Genomic DNA, 14,396 nt, shown 5'->3' on the forward strand with positions numbered 1-14,396 from the left:
AAGAACTGTTGTTGTCAATTATGCGTCATTGTTTTCCCCTTAAGATCTGTATAGCTCAATTTTTATACCGATCGTCTTTCTTTATGGCAATAACCGGATTTAAGCATCGTTGTCACCCCTCATTCTGCTCTTGTCGTCCTGAATGTAAAATCCTGGACACGCCACTGTTTACTGACTAAGGAGTAAATGGCCTTATAACAGTGTTTCTGGTGGTACTGTGTGCAGTTATCCACATATTGTCAAGACAACCTGTTGACAACGGACCACAAATAAGCGCATGCATGGCGCGCAGTGACCGTCGAGCCTCCAGGTGGCGCTAAACGAAACGCTTCAACTGTATCGCGGCGGCGGCTTGAGAAGAAGAGCGAGCAACACCCCAGCAGGCGGGCGCAGGAAAAGGTTGGTGCTATTATATTATATATTAGATTCGGTGCCTGAAATTGACTTGGACTAATAAAGTGAGATGTTCAAGACGTTCTCCCCTATATCTGCTTTCATTGTTCAAATGACCGCTTCCGATACAAGCTTGAACGTAAATACTGTCACTCTCTGAAACCAGAGTGATTAGCAAAAATGCTAACGAGAATGTTTCTTAAAAGGAAAAATATAATTAAACTGTTGCTACAGTTCCAGTGTTCCATTTTAACACTTTATTTTAGGAAATATAAGTCAAATGTTAAGCGTGCGAAAACCAACATTAGGTGTGAATGTGTATTATATTTATGCATAGTCAGACATACACAGTCATATTCTAATTATAAACATTTTTATCTTTCCATCAAATATACGCTACTTGTCAAAAGTTTGTAAGTATCAGTATCAGTAAGACTTGTAATGTTTTTTTTCTTTTTAAACAAGTTTCTTATGGTCATCAGGGCTGCTTTTATTTGATCAAAAATAAGTACAGAATAAATGTTCTGTATAAAAACAAAATGTTATTACAATATAAAATAATGGTTTCTATTTTAATATCATTTAAATATATATTTTATTTCCGTGATGCAAAGCTGAATTTCCACCAGCCATTACTCAAGTATAAAGTGTCACATTATTCTTTAGAAATCATTCTAATATGCCGATTTATAATTAGAATTATTAATGTTGGTAACAGTTGTGCTGCCAAATATTGTTTTGAGAAACTGCAATACTTTTTTTCAGGATTCTTTGATGAATAAAAAGTTTAAGAGAACAGCATTTATTCAAAATATAGATATTTTCTAACAATATCCATCTTTGTTATCACTTCTTAAACATTTTACATATTCTTGCTTAACTTGTTAACTGTCACCCCGTCCCGTATACGGGACGCCTACGTTGACTATACAATATTACAATCAAATCTAATCTAATCTTGACAAACTATATATCGTTGGAAAGGTCTAAGACTCCCAAATATATGTTTTACCAATATTTTTTGTTAAAAATTATGTAGGAAAAGTAATAGATTAATTTATGACAAGAGTGCACCCTCAGAAATCTACATTACAAAAGGAGTTTTGACCTTTGTTTAAAAAAAAGACTTCCTCGTTGCCTTTTTCTCTATCACATTTTAGAAATCATCAGAAGTTATATATCACTTGAAAACATAAAATCTCAAAATTCATCCTTTGAAACCCATTTTAAAATCAGACTTTGCATTACCATGTAAATGGTACATCAAAATCATGTTACAAATTGTTTTCAGTCATGAATTATACAAATTTCAAGTCTATCTTCAAAAACGTGAGTGACAGTTAACAGGTTAATAAAAGTTTTAATTTATAATATATATATATATAAGCAGCACTGATAATAAATCAGCATATTAGAATGATTTCTGAAGGATCATCTGACACTGAAGACTGGAGTAATGATGCTGAAAAATCAGCTTTGCATCACTGGAATAAATTAGGCTAGATTTTAATGTATATCAAAATATAAGAACATTATTTTGCATCATAATAATATTTCACAATATAAAATTTTTCCCGTATTTTTGATAAAATAAATGCTGTCTTGATGAGCACAAGAAACTCCTGTAAATAAAAAAAACACCTAAAAAATCGTTCTGATCTCAAACTTTTGACTGTTAGTGTGTGTGTGTGTGTGTGTATATATATATATATATTTATTTATGTGGAGAGAGAGAGAGAGAGCGAGAGATACATCCATACATAATATGGACAGTTTTTAATTGATATCATGTTTCTTTGTCTTTACTTGTTAAGCAGCAACTGTTTTCCTCAATTTCATTCTTTTTTGGAAGTACTTTAATAGAAATATTTTAAGTTTAACTCTGTCCAGTAATGCCAGATTATGTTAATACTGTGAGGACGAGGGCCTTCTAAATCCCTTTTTTTTCTCCTGTTATTTGAGGTCTGTATTTTGCTGTGAAATTTATTACTCATCATGCATGACTGGAACACTGAACACTGTGTATCAGAAGATGCCAAAATCCAGTTGAGAGCCCAATAACATCACGTCCTAAATAAATATTATGATTCAGCCTCATGATTCGCATGTGTTAAGTTTTTGTCTTTCTTTCATTTTAATTTGTTTATACACTACTCGCTAATGTCCTGTGTGAAAGCAACACATATTCTGACACTTTCAATATGGTCATCATCTCAACCTTTCCTCCGCAGGGAAGTCCCAGGAATGCCGAAGAAGTTCCAGGGTGAGAATTCCAAATCGGCCACCGCGAGGGCTCGGAAGGCTGAGGCCAAAGCAGTCGCTGATGCACGCAAACAGAAGGAGCTGGAGGACGCGCTGTGGCAAGATACCGACAAACATGTCATGAAGAAAGAACAGAGGAAGGTAGAACTAATTACTTGGTTTAACAATGTATGTCCTTAAGAACAGGGAAAGTGATCTTTTGTTGGGGTCAAATGATAATGATGATCCAGTAGGCCTTTGATAAATGTCATGTGAAATGTACCTTTACAGTGATTTAGATTTTTGTCTCCAGCATCCATCCCTAATTGGCAGAGACAGTGTCTAGTATAAGCACAAGGTGGCAGTAAAGACCACTCTACAGACCAGTTCCTTCATAGAATTTAAGAAAGTTTAACATTGAAATAGTTCTAAATGAAGTAGTTAGTAGCACCTACCTGGTGAGAGATTGCTGTCTATTCGAAGTCACAGGAAAATAACATCATGACAAAGCTAGTTGACACCATAAGAATAAGAAAACCCTTCACCTGTGACTAGCCTGGGCTGCATTTCTCAAAGCATTTTGAGCCAAGTTGGTCGTAGAGTCCATTGGTGGCATTGGATCGACAATCTACTTAGGCTTATGATGCTTTTGGGGAACGAGCCCTGAACTGTGACATCAGCATATAAGGAAAATATAAGATAAATGTAACAAAGAGAAAAGTTATTTTGAGTTCTCCATATAAGAAAAAGTCATTTTGAGTTCTTCGAAATCAGATTGCTAACTGTAGAAATATCTGTTATGAAATAATGAGTTATTTGGATTTTATTGGGGTTGGTAACATTACATTTTTTAAGCCTCTTATCCGCACAAAGGATGCATTTAATATCAAAAACACAATAAATGTAATGTGTGAAATATTATTACAATTAAACATAATTGTTTTCTATTTTAATGTATTTTGTGTAATTGTGATGCAAAGCTGAATTTTCAGGATCATTACTCCAGTCTTCAGTGTCACTTGATTCTCCTGAAATCATTCAAATATGCTGATTTGGTGCTCGAGAAACATTTCCTATTATTATCAATGTTTAAAACAGTTATGCTGCTTAATATTTTTGTGGAAACCATGATACATTTTTATTTTAATTAATTATTTGATGAATAGAAAGTTCAAAAGTAATAAACAAATATATTGTAACATTAAAAATGCACTTATTGATACTTTTGATCAGTTCAATTCATCCCATGTTGAGTAAAAGTATTAATTTATTTTAAATGAGATTGTTTATTGCTTGGGTGAAAAAAGATGCTACTAGTACCCATGTTAACCAGACAAACATTGCCCCTTGGTTGTAATTGACATAATGACATGGAATTGCTTTTGAATTCTGTACTAAATGTACAGAAAATTGATTCATGTTTTTCATGATATGTTGTCTAACATTCCTGCCGTTGGCTGCTAATCTTGTATCTAAATGACACAGCTGTCTTCCTCGCTAAAGCAGCAGACATGTGAGTCTGAGTAGCACACAATAGCTTAATACATTGCATGTCAGGTTTAGGGTTGCTCAGGAAATGAGTTCCCCACGAGCAAAATGAAAGCCGAAGCCGACTGGGTTAAAGTAACACCGTCACGCAAGTTCTGATATCCTCTATCAATTATGCCGCATATTGATGAGTCTTCGTTGTCAGTAATGGAGCTTGATTTTGAAATTATGCTTGGATGAGGTCCATAGACGAATGTATTGAGTGATATGCAGTGATTGGCTGTTTATGTCTACTACGCGATTTTATGCCAATTTCAGTGTCTGCAAACCAGATGGCAAATGATTTACATGTAATAAAGGCTTAGAGTAAAACAAAATGCTGTCTAATATATTAACTGCCCTGTCGTAATACATAAAAAATCTTAAAGCAATGGTTCACAAAAATGTAAATTATTTAACTGTTCATAAAAATTAAACAATTAATTTCAAGAACTGAGTCAGCAGCACGATGCAATGCAGTTTGCAGATGTGTTAAAGAAACAGTTCACCCAAAAAATCCCATCATTTACTTACCTTCATCTCGTTGAAAACCTGTATGACTTTCTGACATGTATCATACTGACTGTATGATATTCTGACAAATGTCTTGTCTTTTTTTTTTCATCAGTCATCTGGGTTTGATGTTGGTTTGGAACCCTTCGACTTAATGTATGGATAAAAATAACTGTTCTTTATTCTGCAGAAAGACAGACAATCAAACAGGTTTGGAATGAGATTAGGGTAAGTAAATTATGCCAGAATATTTTTATTGTTGGGTGAACTACACATTTGCATGCTGCACTGCATCATATTGACTCAGTTCTTGCATTCATTTTCCCCAAAAATGAAAATTGTCAAATTTCCTCACACTCATGTTGTTCTAAACCGGTCTGGCTTAATGTAAAAAGATATTTTGAAGTATTTTTGTCACAAAACAGTATTGGTTTCCATTGGCTTCCATCATATGAGCAAAAAATACAATGGAAGACGCTGGGAACTGAAACTGTTAGGCTAACAATATTACTCAAAATTCTGTGTTCCACAGAAGAACTAAATGCACACAGGTTGTGAACAACAAGAGGGTGAGTAAATGTTAACAATTATCATTTTTGGCTAAACTATCTCTTTTGATATTATTATTGGGAACAAGCTTATCCCAAAGTGCCATATAAATATATTTCCTGAATCAAAACTCATTTATTTTAAAATTTGAATTATTAGAATATAATTTGGTAGTCATTGGTGCCTTTTCTCCCTCCCTGGCTCTCTCCTGCCTCTGTTTCATACATTATTGAGCCAGTGTTGGCATATGTACTGAGCGTCCGCAATGCTGGCATGATGTGCCTGTCTAGTTGGTAAGGTGCTCTTGTAAAGAGCTCCTCACACCCTGTTCCTTTCCTCCTGTTTCCTCCCATCGCTGCCATCTGATCCCCGCCGGCCTATCTGACCCACGCTGCTGTTATCCTACTGCAGCCATTCTGCTAATTATACCTTATGTCACTGGGGCGGCTGTGTGTGTTCAAGCAAGCTCACCTGCACTGGAAACACACTGATTTATCCTTTACATCTTCTAGAGATCAGCCACCGCCTGAGACTGGGTAAAGACCGGGCACAACGGATATACTGTAATTTATCACCGGTAGATATGTCCTGAGAAAATGTCAAGAGAGAGGAGCGTATCTTGGTTTGCTCTTGAGAACGGCCTGTCGTGCAGCTTATCTGTCACACGAATGACATTTCAGCCTCTGCTCGTCATCTGAAGGTGTCATCTCATTATGCGTATCTCCTTACTGTTGTGTCACCATTTCTGCGGATGTTATCAACAGGAAGGTGGCTGGGTGGTGGTTAGGATGTGGACAGTTAAGACCATGTCTGATCCTAGTAACTATTACTTAACCACCGCGCTGACACAGTGACTCTTGAGTGCGCAGGAGGCATCTCTAATTTCTTTACTCTGCAGTTTACACTTACATTTGCTTAATGACCATCAGGCTGCCTCGATAACATCAGTCCAGTTGTAATTTAAAAGAGTGTGTGTGCGTGCTTGTACAGGATGATAAGGAGAGAAAGCGTTTGGAAGCTCTGGAGAGGAAGAGAGAAAACCAAAGGCTCTTTGAGGAAGAAGTTGCCAAGATAAAGGGTAAACAGACAAAAGAAGCCCCTGGTAAAGTGACTCGAGCCCAGATTGAGGAGAACCTACAAAGCGAGCAAAATGTTAAGGAAACCAAGGAAAAAGGTAAGGCCAAATCCAATCCAATGACTTGGATGTAGAGCGCTGCCTACGTAGGAAACATTACCCTGTGTGTCACACAAAAAGCCCTTCATATACTGTATGTACATTTATATAAACAGTTTGTAACACTGTGTCATTCCAGTCGTTAAGGAAACTCCGACAACTTAGTCACAGTGAAATGTAATTCATATAGTGGTGTACATTTGAATAAAACAGATTATCACAAAAGAAAAAAAATGATGAGTAGGGACTTGGTTCAGTTCAAAAGGGTGGGGTTAATCAAATTAAGTCAATGAATGCTGGACATTATCATTTCCGTCCAGCATACATCACCAGAGAAAAGTCTGTCATTTCCCCCATAGAAAATCGAAGAAGTTATGATATTTGGAGTCAAAAAAAATAAAAGAAAACGAAATAAAAGAAAAAATTAAATGCGTGCATTGGGGAGTTAGAAAATAAATATAGTGAATTTTCATTCCACGCTGACATTATTAGGCACTATTTGCATCAGAGTCACACAACAAAATAAATTGTATGTCAAAATTCATACTAATACAGTGCACACTGTAGGCAGTTTGCATAAATAAAACAAGATGCCCTTATTATCACACTAAGCTTAAACGTGCCTTTATTGTTTTGTTGTTTTGAATAGGCCTTTTCAGTTTCCTCATTTATTCTTGTGTATCCTTTCAAATCTACAGAAAAAAGCCACTTGGAGATGCCGCTTGAGGAGAACATCAATCAGATAATTCCAGAAGAAGGCACGATGGAGGCCCGAACCATTGAGGATGCCATCGCAGTTCTCAGGTATCCTGTTTTCTGGAAAAAAACTTTTTGGAGTTATAAGGAGACTCCGTTGTTCTACAAACATTAGAAAGATCTACATTTGTTAGAGTCACAGTTCTCAGATGGTTGTGCTCTTAAGTGCTGTTCTTCCAAAGTCTTTATCAAAAGCTTTTTTATCAAAGGTGATAAAAAATATTAAATATCTTATAGGGTACAACAAAAGCCTAATTATTATCGTTTTAGATGCCTTGAATTTTATGGTGTAAAATAGGAATGATTTACTTTTGATGAATTATGGCAACATTTTTATATTGTACATGGATGTAAGAGTGCATACTTTTTTTTTTTCTCCCTCAACTTTCTGAATGAGCAGCTGGAAGTATAAAGAAAAGACATTTCAAAATAAGGGTCCTAGTGTATTCATAGTGTTGTGCTTTTTTTCTTTTTTTTCTGATTATTGGTTACACAGTAAACTTCCATTTATTTACGTGTAAACTCTTGTGACTTCTCTTTCTTTTCTTGTCACAAGAAAGAAAGGCTAAGAACATCATTAAATACATTCACTATATAGATTTGAGTAGTATTGGCACAATAATCTGTTTATTGCATTTCTTAATATCTAGATGTGGTTTAGTTCATGTTTGTTTTTCAGCACCAAGGAAGACCTGGATCGACACCCTGAGCGCCGCATGAAAGCCGCCTACGCTGCGTTTGAAGAGGCAAACATGGCGCGCCTTAAAATGGAGAACCCCAATATGCGACTTTCCCAGCTAAAACAACAGCTCAAGAAGGAGTGGACAAAGTCTCCGGAAAACCCCCTCAACCAACGTGTGGCTGCCTACAACTCCAAGTAAACCAACACAAGGGCACTTAAAGTCTGACTCTCTGCGCAGATCCTAACAAATACAAAAAGGCACCACAATTAATTTTGGACACACAATTTACAGCTGATCTATTCACACCCCTCACCTCATGTGTGAACTCACAGACAAACTTGGATTATTTAACTAATTATTCAATAAATGTCTGATGATGTATGAACAGCATACAACTTAAAACTCTTATCTGCTAGACCATTGCCTATCGAGAGCTGCTGGGAAGTTTCTAGGTTTGGTTTTTAGTGAACGCAGAGTGGATTCTCAACTAGCACACTTTTCCTCCACATAACATGTTTTTCCTGCTGTGTTGAGTTCATTTATTAATGTCTTCATCTAATATGCAGAACATGATCTGAAGTGTGGTTAACCTGAGGCAAGTTTTTATTTTTTTATTTAGTGTCTGTGTGATAATCATTAGGGTTCAGCTTCTGGTTTGATATTTATGGAGAAGAGAAAGGTGATCTGATAATTGCTCTAAATCAAGATGATATGGATAGAGATTTGTCTGCTTGATTGATCTTACATGGCTCTTTGTTTTGAAAATGCACTTTGGACCTGGTATGGAACAGTGTCTCCACATCCCAAAGGCGAGTGGACTATTAGCCGTTGGACTGCCGTTTACACATGTCAAGCAGTGCGAACACACTCTGGTCTGTGCTTCGCATCTATGGAGGAGTACAAACACTCTCATTGACTCTTGGAAAAAACTAAATCTAATAAAAAGTAAGGAATAAACAGCTGTTATTACATTTCCTAATGTTTTCCTTGAAAAGAAATGGCCTTGTATAATGCAAAGCAGTTGTAGCTGCAGTTTACTTTGTTTTTTGGTCTCTTATTTCATTTATTTTTCAAGAAGTTGGTGTCTGTTTTGACTAACCCAAGTTTGTTCCTCTTTTACAAATATTGTATTGTTGACTGCATTTCTCAAACTGAGCTCAACTCTGATACCAAAGTTATTATAAGAAAAAAAAAATCCACTGGGTAACACAAAGCAACATTTGGTCCCAAACTAGCTAATAAGTCACACCAAATGATGGATGGATCGCAGTTTAATTTAGGGTAACTATACAACTGTTACTTGCAACCTTTACTATATTTAAGCATTTCACATAGTAAATTTACTTTATATGGAGCCCTGCACATGACATGCAAGAAAAAATAAATAAATTGTGCGCACGATTTACTAATTTGTTCCCTCAATGTACTAAAATGTGCACACAATTTACTAATGCGTTCCATCGATTTGCTAAATAGTGTGCACGAAAGATCGAGTGAACGAAATAGTAATCGTGTGCACATTTTAGTACATTGAGGGAACGAATTAGTAAATCGTGCGCACGATTTAGCCTTATATTTTTTCCTGCATGTCATGTAACTCCGTAACATTAAATATTAAAACATTAATGTGATATTTAATTTGTCTAATATATTTTTACAATTTAATTTTATATTTAATTATTTTTAATAGTTTGAGCCCTAAAATTGACTCGCAGGTCTTATTTCGCACTAACTGATAACCCATGATTACATTTTCCTACATTCGACCACATTAAAAAGGTCCTTGCAGCTTATGTGATACTTCAGATATACTGAATGTAGATTCCCTTTTAATAACATCTCTGCAGGTACACCAGCGATGAACATGAATGGTCACTGACCCCTGTGGGACGTTCTGGAAGGAAAGGAAATTAGCCTGCAGGCTGGATAATTCCCAGTGGCCACCTTTATGCCCTGCAGGAACGCTCTTTAGCACTTAAGGTAATTTATGGCCATAATGTGTCATCAAGCAGCATCAAAGTAAAAGAACTGTAGGTCATCATGAGATCATGCTATAACCTCGCGATAACCCATTTACTTACCTTCCATTAAAACACTTCTCCCACACAGAATGTTTTAATGAATGTGTCCTTTTCATAACTTCAATACATAACTGCCTGTAAAACAGTAACAATGGCAATATTTGAAGACCTGAAATACAGTTGTGAAACAACAGTGGTTTAATCAACCTAAACATCTCAGAGCGAGGGGGTTTTAAAGCAAAGATATTCCTCGCATAAGAATGCTGTTTTATTTTTAAACCTATTTGCACATTATTAGTTGTGACCCACTGAGAATGTTAATTAAAAAACATCCCCTCCCTGCACTCAAGGGCAATGACTATATTTGGCTAATCTTTATTAGCAGCTCTGGTTCATCATGATCAGTTGATCAAGATCTCTTTAGAGACTGGGCTTCTTAAGTGCAAAATTCTTTGCTAAATGAGTGGTCTACTCGCAAGATCAAACTGAATAAAATAGCTGATACGACCACGCAGCATGATGAATCTAAGAAGGAGGCACCCTGCTGTCTTAGAGAGCATCAGGCCTAAAATAGCACGTATTTCCCTTATCTGTGCAGTCTCCAAGCATCACTGATTGATGACGGCCCGCATTTGTCTACCACAAAATGCAAAGTCTGCCATTATTCATTCTAGATCGAGGGTGAGGTAGTCAATGAACAAATCTGTGGCATTGAAAATGTTAACTGCCTTTGCAGCACTAAATGCTGAAGAAAATTATCAGATTTTGTTTGTGATACTGAATTCTACTTAACACCAAGACTAGGGAATCCATTTGCATCTTTCAATTTACCTTCAACTGTTTTGAGACATTTGTAATGGTTTTGTTTTATTTAAACATAAAACAATAATAATAATTTGCTTAGAAAAATGCATTAAAATGCTTAGCAGATGTTGCTTATTTTAATTTAAAATGCAAAAAAAAAAAAAAAAACATTAGTGGAATTTTCTGTTTTAGTTTTTTTTTAGTTTAGACTTACTGTTACCTAAAAGCTAGTGTGCTCCAAAACAATGACAAAATACATATTTAGAAGACCAGACCCAACGTTGAAAATGAAAATCTGGTTGATGCCAGAATTCAACCTCACATTGACGTTAATCTCCAACGTTGGACAGACGTTGTATTTTGGTTGAAAATGAGAATGGTTTGACGTCAAAACTACTTTCTACTCAAGGACCTTGACAGAAATGTAGTGGAGTAAAAAGATATTTTTCTTTCAAGTGTAGTGAAGCTAAATAAAAAGTTTCCAGAAAAAATAATACTCAAGTAAAGTACAGATACTCAAAAAGTGTACTTAAGTACAGTACTCAAGTAAATGTACCTAGTTACTGTCCACCTCTGGCCATAACCCTCTAACATTGTTAAATTATTTAATGATAAACATTAACCAAAACTATTAAATAATTTTAATATAACAATTATTAGTTTAGATAAGTGCTGAACATTTGATTTTATTTTAAAAATAAAATCTTTTTTGCGCCCCACTGTATTTTTTCTGCATTTTTGTACCATGTCCTATTTGCATATTTAGTGACAAACATTTACCAAAAAAAAAAGATATAAAAATATATTAGAAAATTTTGAAACAGATTGTCATCCAAAAATTATTATTATTATTATTATTTTTACAATTAAGAATTAAAAATAAAAAAATTGCAAACCAGAAGCATTTTAATAATTCACCCTTTTTTAAAAGACTTTTGGGCCCCTAAAATATTTTCCAGCATTTTATATTGTGTCCCTCTAGCATTGCTAAATTCTTTAATGGCACACATTAACCAAATATAAACCTCTGTCAATCTGAAATCAACCCTCTACACTGCAAGCTTGAATGGAGTAGCATACACACACTTCAACGCACTGAACCCTGCAGGTTGTATACATGTACATCTCACGTATCCATGTTTCCGTCCAACACTTGGTGTGATGTGTGTTGCTCTTTTATCTGAGCTGCCTCTGTGGCGGGAAAGATAAGAGGGTTTGGGAAGGCCTTTGAACTGCTGAGCATCAATCGCAGATTTCTCTCCCCTCGATTTCCTCATCTGCGGACCTCAATGTATTCGACTATACCAGCCAACCCAAGCAGTGGACTCAATAATGATACCCGACTCTTAAAGCAGAAAGTGGTGTGGTGTGTGCAAGACAGTGTCTTGCTGTCCTTCTGTCTCTCTGTGCTGCTTGTTTCTTTGTCTCCTTATCCATTTGCATGCCAGCCCTTATCAAGCTGGGCTGTCCTTTCTTCAGCCTGCATCCTAATTATACGTCTCAAAGAGAGACCGGCCGTCCCCCTACATCTGACTAGCGTCTGAGGAAAAAGCTGCATGTCTGATGACTAAATCATGTTTTCTCGGAAAAGCGACCCATCACACTCAAAGCTTGCATATGTTAGGGGACCCAAGTATAACATGCTCGCCGAAGGAAACGAGGACGCTGCTTTAAGGTAAGGATGATGCTGTTTACAATTATTAGTGTTTTTATATCTATATGTCAGATTCTTATGTTTTTAAAAATCTAGTATGCAGAGATTGAGCCTTTTGGAAAGTTGATTAAAAAAATACAGGTCTAATCAACAGGTGTCATTCCTGAGTAAATGCTAGAAAATACAAAATAAAATGACATTTCTTAGTTATTATTGAACAGTGTTTTTACATATATTTTATGCATTATCCTATTTCAGTTTTAACTACTCAAAGCAGATTATCATACTGTATTCTCGGACAGCTGTGTTTGATTGTACATGACGCATGGGGAAAATATCCTTTATTTTTATGACACACAAGCCATTTTATTTTGTTTTAATATCCATTTTGATCTGTTGTATGGAATAGAGGGAGATACTTAATCACAAGTTACCTCAAAATTGTGTTTATAAAGGGCCAAAGTGTTATCAAGGGTGTTATGGTCTGTTTGTTTTATATGTATTGTAAATCGCTATGGTGTCATCCCACAAATTAGCATGAAATCTCTTTCCCGTTGCCTAAACCCCCCGTCAAGGGTAAAGTGATAAACACTCATCTGCTTGTGACAGGGCCTCTCCATCTTTCTCTTGCTGTTAGACAGGAACATGCGTTTCTTCATAGAAAAGAGCATCTGCAATGGTAACATAGTTAGTGCAAATGGAAAATCAACACAGGAACAACCATTTCGCAATGTTTTCCTGAGATGAACACATTTTAAGTGTTCAAATGGACTATATCAATTTAATGTAAACTGCGATATTTGTTTTCCATTCTGAAACTGAATATAACAGTAAAATTCAATTTACAGACATTTATGCAAATGAATCTGCATTAACACAAACTGCTCTAGTGTATTTATGAATATTGATCATTGCCTTCTCTGATCTTGAGGCAGTGTTGCTTTTCTTCAGGTCTGGATTTTTTTCTAAGAAAATGGTCCAAGATCAGCAGAAAGGCAATTAAAGGTAAAAATCTATATTTAGACTGTGTAACCTCCTCGTGGCTGTGGGCAAGAAGTTTGAATGTAGTTTAATGAACAGGTGGAACGGCAGGAGGAGATATATAAATAATGCACACTGAGAGGCCTTAATATAAGAGCTGTCAGCTTGATTGCTAAAAGAATTACTTATGTTCACACTCTTGTACAGGTTAAAATAGAAAACAGATGGCCCTTCTGTTGGAAAAGTGATACCAGGATATTAAATACCTGATAGCCCATAAAATTGCTCTGTTTGTATGGTGTGCTGTTTCCAGGACCTGAGTGGTTTTACAAATTACAATCTGGTCCCTCCGAGGAAGTTGGATTCTGATGTCAGACGACAGAAATGTGTTGAAATGTGTTTAATTTAAGTAAACAAAAAATGATTGTAGACAGTTCTACAGATTCTGTCTGCTGAAAATGCTACTTAATTAACACCTTACAATCAGGTTCAGTTTGTTTACATTAGTTAATGCATTAAGTATCATGTACTAACAACAAAGAACATTTTTAATTACATTTATGCATCTTGATTTATTAACAAACAATAATATACTGTATACATTAACTTATATTAACTTTTATAAATTGGGGTGATATAACTGTATTAGTATGTGCAGAAATTAACCAAGAAATAATACATTCTGAAAAGTATTTCAGAAACATTTCACAATAGGTAAACGGCTTCTGCAGCAATAATGTTCATATGAATTAATAAAAAAATAACTAATGTTAATGACCAGGCCCTTATTGTAGAGTGTTAACAGTATTTTTTTTTATTTTCAGTTTATGTTACATATTAACAGATTAAACCTAAAGTGCTATTTATTTATCATTTTAATATGAGTAGATGTCGAATGTGTTTAATGGTTATACATATTTCCTATTCACTTTAACAAATACTCTTCTGGTGTTCATTTTGAAATGTTCAGCCTGTAGCTAACCTCACAAAACAACTAACTCTAGCATTGACAACTGAAAAGATTTTCAAATTCCACACTAGGGTCTTTTCAGCAGGCTATCCCACACACACACACACACACACAAACGTTTTTGAACATG

The 14,396-nt window shown here is 35.5% G+C and overlaps 1 protein-coding gene across 1 annotated transcript; it reads left to right on the plus strand.

Moving 5' to 3' along the window:
• The first annotated feature begins 257 nt into the window (after nt 1-257).
• LOC132114808 (coiled-coil domain-containing protein 124) lies at nt 258-8,795 on the plus strand. Its single transcript, XM_059523143.1, has 5 exons — nt 258-399; nt 2,625-2,796; nt 6,214-6,397; nt 7,096-7,201; nt 7,833-8,795. Exons 2-5 carry the CDS (start codon nt 2,638-2,640, stop codon nt 8,032-8,034), a joined length of 651 nt encoding a protein of 216 aa, XP_059379126.1. The 5' UTR covers nt 258-399; nt 2,625-2,637; the 3' UTR covers nt 8,035-8,795.
• The last annotated feature ends 5,601 nt before the right edge of the window (nt 8,796-14,396 follow it).

The sequence above is a fragment of the Carassius carassius genome, chromosome 34, assembly GCF_963082965.1.
Source record: "Carassius carassius chromosome 34, fCarCar2.1, whole genome shotgun sequence".
Lineage (NCBI taxonomy): Eukaryota > Metazoa > Chordata > Actinopteri > Cypriniformes > Cyprinidae > Carassius > Carassius carassius.

Excerpts from the sequence above, each read along its gene's own strand:
- LOC132114808 (XM_059523143.1), top strand. The coding sequence starts at position 2,638 with ATGCCGAAGAAGTTCCAGGGTGAGAATTCCAAATCGGCCACCGCGAGG. Across the intron at positions 2,797-6,213 it reads TGAAGAAAGAACAGAGGAAG|GATGATAAGGAGAGAAAGCG; the intron begins GTAGAACTAATT and ends GTGCTTGTACAG. Across the intron at positions 7,202-7,832 it reads GATGCCATCGCAGTTCTCAG|CACCAAGGAAGACCTGGATC; the intron begins GTATCCTGTTTT and ends TTTGTTTTTCAG.